Raw genomic sequence first — 11,197 nt, forward strand, 5'->3', positions numbered from 1 at the left:
GGGGGGGGGGGACCGCGACGACCAACAGAAACGTGTACCTGAACCGCACCGCGCGAACAGGTGTTTGCTTTCATATACGACGGGGGGAAACGGACGCGACGCATATGCGTGCGCTCGAATGAGTGTGCACATAACTGACCCCTATCTTCGAGGCCCTTCGGGGACTTGCGTCGACCTTACCGAAGACGGGAGCCCGAAGATTTCCGGTCTTCGAGTCCCCTCGAAACTTAAGAAACAAACCGATAGAAGGCTGTAAGAGTTACAACTACGTGAATAAGAATAAAACGACGCGAAATAATAATTAATTATAATAATTATAATAATTAAAAGTAGGGTAAAATAGCGTAATTTGGTCAATAACATTTGTTGAGCGCTGCGGTTCGCACTAGACAGTTGTCGTTTTGTGATGTCATTAAATTGTCATTGTATTAGCTTCACTTTTGATGAGACATAGAGTTGAATAGACGTGTTAATTTTTGTTAATTTTCTTTCGTTAAGTTGACCAAATTACGCTATACTCCCCTATGTAATAAATAAAAATAAATAATTATAATAATTACAAGTAATAAATAGCTTATATATATGTATTGGAGAGAGAATTTTTGATGTTTGATAAGAAGATAAAAGATATAATCGTTTCATAGCATGATAATAATTTTTATTAACTTATTTTGAAAAATATGAACTAATAGCAGCTACGTCTAATAGAAGTTAGCGGATATAATTTATGGATAATAATTCAAAAAATCAGGAAGATCCCTGACCTGGCGCAACATTATAATATCTTTCATATTAATATCTCTTCTTATCTTCTCAACTTTAATCATGAGATTGTATGAGATTATAAAAGTACAGCGAACTGTAATAACGAGTGACGAATCACATAATCGAGAAATGACTATAACAATTGCGTAAGCGCGCAATTTTTTTCGGCAATACGCGTAGCGTCTCGTTCCCCTTGGCGGCTCGCGCGATTTAATGTCGTGAGAAGTGGTAGTAGAGGGCAAGTGGAACGAGACTCGCATTGCGGACGCCGCGACTCGCTTATGGCATCGCGACGACCGACGTCCCCCGCGGATCATCGGTCTGTGAAATTGCGGGCGTACCTCCTCGTCCGTCCCCGTGCCCCCCCATGGGAAAGATGACTTTTATTATGCACGGTTCTTGCAGTTAATAAACATCGGCCAGTCTTAAGTCCTTTCCACTTTGAACCAGTTTCTGCTATTGTCCGTGATTTACGCAGAATGGCTCGCTAACGGTGCGTTCACTGGCGGACACAATCGAGACATGCAATTTATCGAGTATTTTCGAAAGTGCTCCATTATTATATAAACGTTCTCAAATGCCTGGCCATTATAACACAAATAGGGATTTACAATCACTTTTTGTTCGATTTTTATGGAACAGTTACCTAGTTATATGCTATTTGATTGTTAAAAATATCTTCACTGTTAGTGACTTTATTACTATCTGTTTAAAATAACGCGTTGTTTTTGCCGTTTTTATTAGATTATTTTTGTATGTTATTGGTTCTATTCGTGTTAATATTTTTTATTATTATATTGATAAAGTGTAATATACTTACTGTGTCGAGAATCTTGAAAAATATTCTGAAAGAAATATTCGGAGCGAAACTGTTAATGTTACTGATCTGAATAAATTAAAATCAGCTTTTAAAGAATCCTTCCAACCGACACGAGCGTATCGCGATATTGTATGCACATGAGTCAAAGAAGACATATCGTTTCCCACGCGATCGCGTGGCAGCTTCGGTAAGAGTTTGCTCATTATTAACTGAACGGTACTGAGTATTCGCTCTTTCTAAGGACGATTTAGTAATGAATTTTAATTGTTTTAATTTTGTATTCATTCATGATATTTTATATAAGTACTTTTTGATAAAATATAAAGTTTAATTTTTTTCCAAATAAAGACGTTGTGTTTTCCTAAAAGAAGCAAAGTATTTATTGTAGACAAGTATAATATTAAACGTAATAATTACAGAAGGTATCCTTTTTTTTCTTACAATACATAGCTTATACAAGAGATATTAATAATCCATTAACACAGCCATTTATTGACAATTGAAATATTTCACAAAATAACAAAGCTTTTTGGCCATTGTACAAATGTCTACTGTCTAGGAAAGCGCCGATAAAATTTTGTCATACATTTAAAATGGAATGCTTGACATTGCGAGACATATAATTTCTACATACGTATTTCTACGGACTTAAATTATGAACGATAATTAAAAGCCTTTACTGGGATAAGCGTGAGTATAGCGTTCGATAAGCGCTGATCGATTAGCATCACGCGGAATTACGGATACACAGCTTAACGGAAGAGTGGATCTGTTCGTCATCCTTTCGTATCCCTCACATCACCGGCGTTCCGTTCCATTGTATGAGAGCATCCTGCCACCTTTGGTGCAGCGTGGAACAATAAGAAGTGATATCTTGAATTCTGTTTACGAGTAACGCTCGAGTGGTCTCGTAGCTATCGCATGATTATTTCGTAATCGAGAAAACAATAGTAATCTTAGATCTTTTCCTCGCACTGAAAAGCTTCTAAAGTTAATGGGAGAAAGTAAATAAATTTTTTAAATTGTGATGTATATAAAGCACGAAATACCTGTAGGTATTTAAATCGTCCAAAATCATTTATTATAGTGCAAGATATATGTTTTTATATATATGTATAGACAAATATAAAATTCTCGTAAAATTGAGGAAAGTAAAATTTACTTAAGTAAAATTTATATTTTACAAATAAATTATTTATTAAATAATACTAACTTGGATCGAATAAGTTTCTCTAACGGTGTCGCGGCAATATCCGTGGTTTCCATTGTTGCAGCATCTGAGCTCCCGGAAGCTTCGTTTGCCCTGGTATCCACCGTCAACGTAGCGTAACTGCCACCGCAGGTGAAATATTGAACCTCGAACCTTTTGATATATATACAGAATAGGTGCTATTTCTTTGTGATTGTCTAAGAAAAAGTCAGATGCTATAATTTATGTGCTTGTGTTTAGAAATTAGGAGCAATTCTGAACTACGATTACACATATTTTTTTATACATGTAATCAATGTAACAACTTTTTTCTTATTTATGTTTTATATAAATTGCATATGTTATTATCTTTATTTTAGACAGAGGCTATCATATAATATATCATATATTCATACTAATTATTATCATATAACAATTATCATGCTATATAGAAATAAAATATAATTATTATCGTGATGATGATTGAATTAATAAGATATTGATAAATTAAAATAAGAAAAATGACAAATAAAATTAATAAAAACCAAGTAAATTAAAATTAGATTATGTATACCGTCGTTCTGCATGATAATTCCTCAGCAACTCTCGATTAGTATTGAAGAGCACGCCGTGATGACCGAGGCAAAGAGTCATCCATATCGGTAGACTGGGTGTCTTCAATCGAGAACCCGGCTGTTTGCTTATATTGCTGTCACCTTCGTACACTAAGAACCCCACTTCGCTTCTCATGAGGACACCCCAATGCGGTACAGCCTTATTTCGCATTAATTACATTAAATTAACATTGAATAAACAATCGTCTTTTTTAAATTAGAGACTATACTTAAATTATATTGAAACGATCCATTTTTTGATATATATTAATAATTCTTTTTGTGCAAACCATCTGTGATACGTAAATACAGAAATTTCATATCAATTTCAATGTAATTCATGGAAATTGTAGTATATTATAATAAATGTATAATTACAAATACATAAATTTGTAAATGCCAAAGGAATTATTATACAGACTTACATATGTATTTTCATCACCAATGTGAATCACTCCATTGTGAAGATGTGGTGAAGCACGACCAGTTAAAACAAAGACAACAATACTGATCGGGCCTTCTTCCGAACATCCAGCGAGGATCGATGCCTTTGGATCTTCTAAATCATTTCGAATTCTGAAATATGTATTTAAATATGTACATCAACAATAAAAATAACATGTATTTGATGGTCAATCTTTAATTTATTGAAATGAAATTGAGAGAAAATGCAGAAGAAGGTTTCTTACTTTGAGAGGCCTCTCGAAAGCACTGCACTGTATAAAAGTAACTTCGCGCCAGGTCCGCCTTCGTCGTGAAACTAAAGGTACAAAAATAAAGATTATGACGAAATATTTATTCTAAATAAGATACTTTTATTGATGTTGTGGAAAAGAAATTAATTTTATAACGATGATAAAACTGATGTATGAGTTTGATATAGAAATTATTATACACATTATATATGCGACTCTTTCACTTATAATGTCCGATAATGTTTGTCTGACACTCAATTTCCTTTAAGTATTTTAGTTTCTTTACGTAAATGCTCACCAAGTACAAGTACCTCTTGACAAATATCTCGAGATCCTCCAAGGAATTGAACTCGAAGAGGTGCAGCTGAAATGCAAAGCAATCTCTCACAAGAGGTGCACTTGAATCTGATAACGTTGTAGAAAATGGATTGTCAACTGTACGGACAAAGAAATATCGCGCAATCTTGAGACTATTCTCTAACACACTTGGCTAAATACCAACGTTATAATTTGAGACATATTCTGTTTCGTCGTAAATTAATTAAATGAGAAAGCTTAGATTTCACTGCGCTACTCGTTAACGTGATAGAAATAGAGTGGATGCACCAGTGCATAACTAAATTGTTTTACTGAACGAGAATGTTAATTAAAGCTACAGATTTATCTTTTCAATAAAGGTTTAAATTTTTAACAGTTATTTGTTTAATACAAATATATTACATTAATATTAGTATAGTATATTATTTATAACTGAATAACTAAGAAATATATTAAAACTGAAGCAATCTTTAAAAATATCTATTTGATTTATTTATGCAAAAGATTATAAAAAATAAAAAGTTACCGTTTCTGTTAATCCATCTTGAAAATACTGCACACTGTGTTGAAGATACGGTGTATCTTGCGGCAGGGCTACTACGGCCTTTGGCACGACATTTGAACATGTGGACACGGAGAAACCACCTGCACAACGCCAAATAATCTCTGATATTGCAGAAATCAACACTTCGATCTGTCGCTCGTACGAAGGTTTCAGCAGGCTGCAATCGGAAGAAATTTTCTTTACAATCAAGTTACGATTTCGTACAATAATTACACTTATTTAATAATATTGTAATTATTATTTTATTATTAATGTAATATTTAAAGATATCAAAACTTTTCCTTGTAATTCGGCTAAATTTATAAATGTATTAAAAAATTACTTATCATGTTTAATATAAAATTACAGAAGACAATAAAACATTTTATTAGAAAGATATAATAATATTGTGATAATCGTTGTATGTTCAGATAAATTATTAACATTTTTATAATAGTAAATATATTTTGTAATCATCATTAGTAATTACTTAATTTTTTATGTAAATACTTGTTATTTATTGTCATATTCTCGATAAAATTTTCATCTGCATAGGCGGCAATAAAATGATATATGTGCTGTTTAACGCACTTACACTTCGGGACTTGCACGTAGATCTTGCTTGTCGCATTTGAACAAAAAGTGTTTCAGCATGACAGCTTGCACTGCGGTGACGAGGCCTCGTGTTGTGTTTCTGGGCGTTCTCAATCCAAATGCTAAACTTTGTCCATATGGTCGTAAAGTAAGTCCGGTCCTTGCCCATTCGATTTTCGGCGGCGTCGCGCAGGAACCAAAGATCAACGTTCTCAAAGCCTACAATAGGAGAGAATCATCAGTCATACAACGATTAATTTTTATAAATTAAAAGCAAATTTCTACAAACTTTTATATGCAAGTTTGTATCTTTATTATATTTATAATAAAAATTATGTACTTCAAAATTACCATGCATGTTTCTTGTTCGATGGGTTGTCCACCGATTACGGGTGTTTTTGGTAGGGCTCTCGTATTACGTGGATAGAGTATCCTTTCTGAAATACAATCCAAAAGATATTAGTCCTCGTGAAATAAAGCAGAGCTTAAAACTTAAACGCCTATTTACACCTGGATAGAGTTCGTCGGGTTCGGCCATAAGAGCAGCGTATCGGGCTGTCCGAGTCGACAGCAACATCTTCGAAATATTCTTAAATGCTATGATAATTAACGGTATCGAAAGTATCAGTTGTAATTATTTTACGATACTATATTACATCGACTAAAAAAAAATCCAATGTACATTATATTGCACAAACATTAATTCAGTTTGATGCTTTATCGAAATGTTTTATATGTTATTTTTTACAATTAGATTTTTTACTGTTTTCAAATAATTAATGTAAAGCACAAATATCTTTCTTTACGCAATTAATAATTTTATAATTTTGTTTATCGTAATCTTTAATTTATTATTTAATGACACCATTTTTTTGCTTTTTGCACGGCACGTGTATTGAAGTGCAAGAAACGGTTTCGTCGACGGGTTTCTCGAGTAATTCCGCAGCTAGTTGTCATCCGATAATACTACGCCGGTTGAATATCAGATATCAATTGAAATCGTGCCGGAATCCGCACGTTCCTTTATATAGGAACTGTGATATGCGGCGCTTGTGCGTGCAGGCATCTCGCGAAATACGTCGCGTCGGGGCGTTCAGACCGATCGTGCACGGAAGGTGTCAATTCAAACGTCCGAAAAGAGACACGCCAGTTGAAAACGATAGACATGCCCTACTATTGCTACTAATGTGCTCGCCATGCCGCACTTTGAGCTGGGATTTGAGCGCAGGTGAGTGCGGCGTAACTGAATCATCTGAAGAGCTATCATCAAGAAAAAAGAAGGAACAAAAAGAAAAGAGGTAGTAGAAGAGAAAAGTAGAAGAACATAGAATATAGACGGAAAAGATAAAAGGAAAGAGAGCTGAATAGAAGAAAAAAAGAAAGAAAGATGTGACAAGATAAGCAAAATAACATATAAAAAGAGAAATAAAAAAGAAAAAAAGGAGGAAAAGTAAAACGATGAAAAATTAAGAATTATAGAATTTTTATTCTTTTAGCACTGATTGCAGTGAATCAAATTTGCTACATTTTTATACTATTATTTATTCTTCTTCGAGCATGCGTTGTCGCATGTTATAATATTGAAGTTAGGTATTACAAAGTTTGTGTAAAGATAAAGGATGAAATCAAGATTGGCAAAGGTTGAAGGATCATTTAAAGTTTTACTATTGGGAGAATGAGAGATAATTAAAACATTAGTTACGTCGTTGCATGTATGTACGTAACAGTGTTATAGATGTAACCGAAGTTATCCAAGTTCCTGTGTTTCCCGTGTTTCCGTTAACGAGTGCTTTGGGAGACGGTGAAGTTTGCTGTTTATACACATACGCGACGGGTACGCTCGGGTCTTTAGACTTCTCGCGTGTATGTTGGATATAATCGCGGAAAGCACACAGGGGTAAGATAGGGTAAATTTGGGGGGCAAGGTTCTTGTTTTCTCGGAACAGTTTGGATAAGCTGATCGATTGTTATGGCGGGACCTTGACGGATCTGACAGAAAACTAATAAAGGAATATGTGGGAATGCCAAACGTGCGAGGTTTTCAATCAAATTAACTACATACACTATATTTAATACTGCAAGGTAAAGCTTGAAGCAGTTATATAAAAGCGTAATTGTTATTTTGGTATTCATGTATGTAATTGAAAAAGTATATGCAATTGATAAAAAGAAGAGAAAATTAGAATTTATTAAGACATGCATTTTTACAAATTTTCATTCTAAAAATCTCTAAAATAAAAATAATTCAAAAAATTTTATATTTGACAAATTTTACATGTGTGCAGAAAGATAAATTACATCAAAAGGATAATTATTTTATTCTACTCTACATTTTTATACTTTGTCAGAAAATTACATTTTAATAATTAAAATTCTTATTTAGCTTTGTATTGCTATTTTTTCTTCTATTTATTTTTAACTCTCTTGCATATTCCTACTATTTAATCTATTAGTAAGTACGTTTTTAAGTTTGAACTAATTGTAAGATTTATGTCATTGCAAATTATTTTTATATAAAAAAATATTATCATATTATTGTGAAATAAAAATTCTTTTCGTGCAAACATGCGTGATGCAATAAAATTTCTCGATTCCCTCTTCTTTTATAGATGTCGTAAAAGCGGAGCCCGACCGAATATAATCGAGAGAAGAATCGTGAGGATGACAACAGAAGCTGCCATAATCGGCCATTTTCAGATGGCGAAGACATATATATCATTCGGCGCGGCCTTTCGACTACCTCGTAGCTCGAAAGCGATCGCGTGTTCGCGTGCAATCAAGATATCGGATTACGAATTCGCGCCGGAACGGCCATCTGCATTCGGCGATTGCACACCCCGATATATCGCGCCCCTAATTTACATTTGCGAGGCGCCTCTCGAGGAGGCATACCTATCGATCTATTCGACCGTTTACGTTCCTGCAGTGTACACGCTTGTACGTTCCATAGAATTATACTTGGTTGCATCCTTACCCCTGTGCTCTATTTTCTTAACAAGGCAAATGAGCTTGCCTTAAAGGTAGAGCCAAAGTTACAATAAAGATGCATGTTACATTTGTGAGCTTTTAGGGTGAAATGAATACAAAATAGTGTTAATTATATTATTAATGAAAATCTTTATTCATTCACTGTACTATTTTTTATAATAATAAATGTTCTTCTGAGATTGGCAGAATTCTTATCGTCTTTTACTGACAAATTTTCTCATAAAGTTATTGCAAAGCGTGATAAGATTTATATTTAATATTAATGTATAGTATATATGTTACTTACTAATTTTTTGATAACGTGTATTACTCATAGTCGAGAGAACACTTAATTTACGAAAAATTGCATGGGTACCTCGTCCATAACGCAAGCGCGCTCTCCTTTCATACTTCGTTAAATTTAAGTTCGTAATTGGTTTGCACAAATGAAGGTTATCGCAATAAGAGAAAGTTACTGAAGTTGATTAATAATTTAATTCAGCGCAACATTAACTTACGATTGGAAGAAGATTGCATTAAAATTTAAATCTCTCTGCGTACACTTAGAATTGAATGCAATATACATTAGATTAGATACTAAAAAGTAGTGGAAGCGTTGCAACCTAACTTTTATAATTTAAATTACTAATATAATTGGAATTTAATATCTTTAAAATAATTATAACTTAGTTTTCCCAACATAATATATCGTTTTTCTGAGGGAAAAGCTAGGAAAGAAACTCAATTTCTTACATTTTTTTTTACTAAATTCACTAAATAAAGTATAATTAAACATTATGTGATTAAATATGCAAATTTAGAATATAATCGCGAACTGCATATTATAAAATTAAGGCAATCATAGCATGCAAATAAAAAACTGTATTTTTGAGAGATTTCATACCTCTGTCGCGAAGATATGGGGGTGGCTTCTCCTTGCGCATCTCCTTGCAATGTCGCTTATCGCAGGCGGATGTTGCCACAGTGGCTTCCTTCTCTTCCGCTAGGTCGGATTCAGCCATTGTTGGAGCTTACCCTCTTTGTATTCTTATTCAAGATTTAAATTCAGACACACATCATGACTCATAGTCTCTAAAGCACCAATTTTAAATCATCAATAACCGTTCGTACATAATAGATCGCCAGTGGACACCATCTCAGTTATTTTTTTTATGTCAACAATCACACATGTTGAGCTTGTTCATCGACACGTTTCTTTACTCTGGAAGGTATATACCTTCTTCCGCTTCATACGTCAGATTTATGATCCACAGCCTGACGTAGCTCGACGGCCCATAAAATTCCATCCGTTTCCATTCAACGGCCGTTCCTTAACCGGCGTGACTTCCGCAAAAACGCGTCGATTCACTCGCCGCGGTGATCTCACGTTTTCTCATTTTGCCCGCCGAAGACGGAATGCAGGAAAAATAACGTGCCTTGCCTAGTTTCTCCCGGTGGTTCTCTGATAATCAATGCTAGGCTTTAACGCTCGCGCTTAAAAGTTAAAATTCGCGAGGTTCTATATACATTCGGTAATTTTTAAGAGAGTGGTGATTTTAATGCATATGTTAGTAAAACAGCTAAATCTCAAAGCCATTTTATACAAATTTGTTATATTATATAACAGTCATTAATTACTTTGTTTTATTTTATTTGGAAATCAGTATCTTTGCATTACTTCGCGATTAATTCGTGTGATTATTTAAAAAATATTGTCCTGCGCCACAATAAAATAATTTAATTATTATTTATTGTATTTTTATTTTTTAAACGCGTTATATTAAAATATGTTATATTAAAATAAGTTTATAATACATGTTATTTTGTACGTGTATTTTATGAACACGTTCTTTGGCTTGCAACTTTAGTTTATACTTATTGTAACAAATTAAAATTGCGTTCATTCATTACATTAGACACTTGTTCATACGTTTGATACATTTGCTTATATTTCCAATATTTAATCTGATCACATCGAGTACCGCGAATGTCTGTAACGGGTAACGATGCTGTTTGTACTTTCATCGACTTGCGATAACTGACAGACTGCCGTCAGACGTGCGGCGAGAAATAATAACCCTAACTAACACCCCCGAGCTGACTCAGCTTAGCACGCCGCGCGAGCACCCTGCACAGGGTGGTTCAAAAAGAAAACACAACAATTTTGTCGATTAAATTGTTGCATCGGCCCATTTTACGTATCATGCTTGTTAATCACCATTAACTTACATTTCAAAAGTGATCTATTTCTACAAGCTGTTCTTTTGAAATTTTCGATCGAGTCTTCCGTATCTGACATTCTTCTCACGAAACCTATAATTTTCGATTATATTATACATTTCAAATTATTTCTTTCAAATAGTTTACAATTTTTTATCCAGCAATTATTGAACTGTTTGCAGAATAGCTGCGAAGTTCTTTAAAGAAATTAATCGATTCAGTTAAGGGAATTTAAATTTCAAATATTTATAAATGTATAATATAAAAACTAATATAATTACTGTACGTACCAATATATGAAAAATATTTAATTAATTATAATAGAGTGTAATAAGACGGCTTTTAAATAGATGGATCGCGGTCAAAGGAAATTGTTCGTCTAATTGTTACACGCGTACTGACAGCTTCGACGTGCCCGGATCATGCTTTTATACCTGCGTAGCACCTAGCATACATCTGCTCTATATCTAA

General features: G+C 33.8%; 1 protein-coding gene across 2 annotated transcripts; it reads right to left on the reverse strand.

Moving 5' to 3' along the window:
• Positions 1-1,941: 1,941 nt before the first annotated feature.
• On the reverse strand, positions 1,942-11,074 carry LOC105452424 (protein FAM188B2). 2 transcript variants are annotated; one of them, XM_011693496.1, is made up of 11 exons: positions 11,017-11,074; positions 9,411-9,968; positions 5,891-5,976; positions 5,541-5,758; positions 4,928-5,123; positions 4,382-4,447; positions 4,078-4,148; positions 3,814-3,964; positions 3,349-3,548; positions 2,799-2,948; positions 1,942-2,424 (listed from the first exon to the last, which is right to left on the reverse strand). In XM_011693496.1, exons 2-11 carry the CDS (start codon positions 9,526-9,528, stop codon positions 2,379-2,381), a joined length of 1,302 nt encoding a protein of 433 aa, XP_011691798.1. In that variant the 5' UTR covers positions 9,529-9,968; positions 11,017-11,074; the 3' UTR covers positions 1,942-2,378. The 2 variants fall into 2 exon arrangements, with proteins under 2 accessions (XP_011691798.1, XP_011691799.1); XM_011693497.1 differs by lacking the exons at positions 9,411-9,968; positions 11,017-11,074 and adding an exon at positions 6,050-6,316.
• Between the last annotated feature and the right edge of the window lie 123 nt (positions 11,075-11,197).

The sequence above is a fragment of the Wasmannia auropunctata genome, unplaced genomic scaffold, assembly GCF_000956235.1.
Source record: "Wasmannia auropunctata unplaced genomic scaffold, wasmannia.A_1.0 LD336032.1, whole genome shotgun sequence".
Classification (NCBI taxonomy): domain Eukaryota; kingdom Metazoa; phylum Arthropoda; class Insecta; order Hymenoptera; family Formicidae; genus Wasmannia; species Wasmannia auropunctata.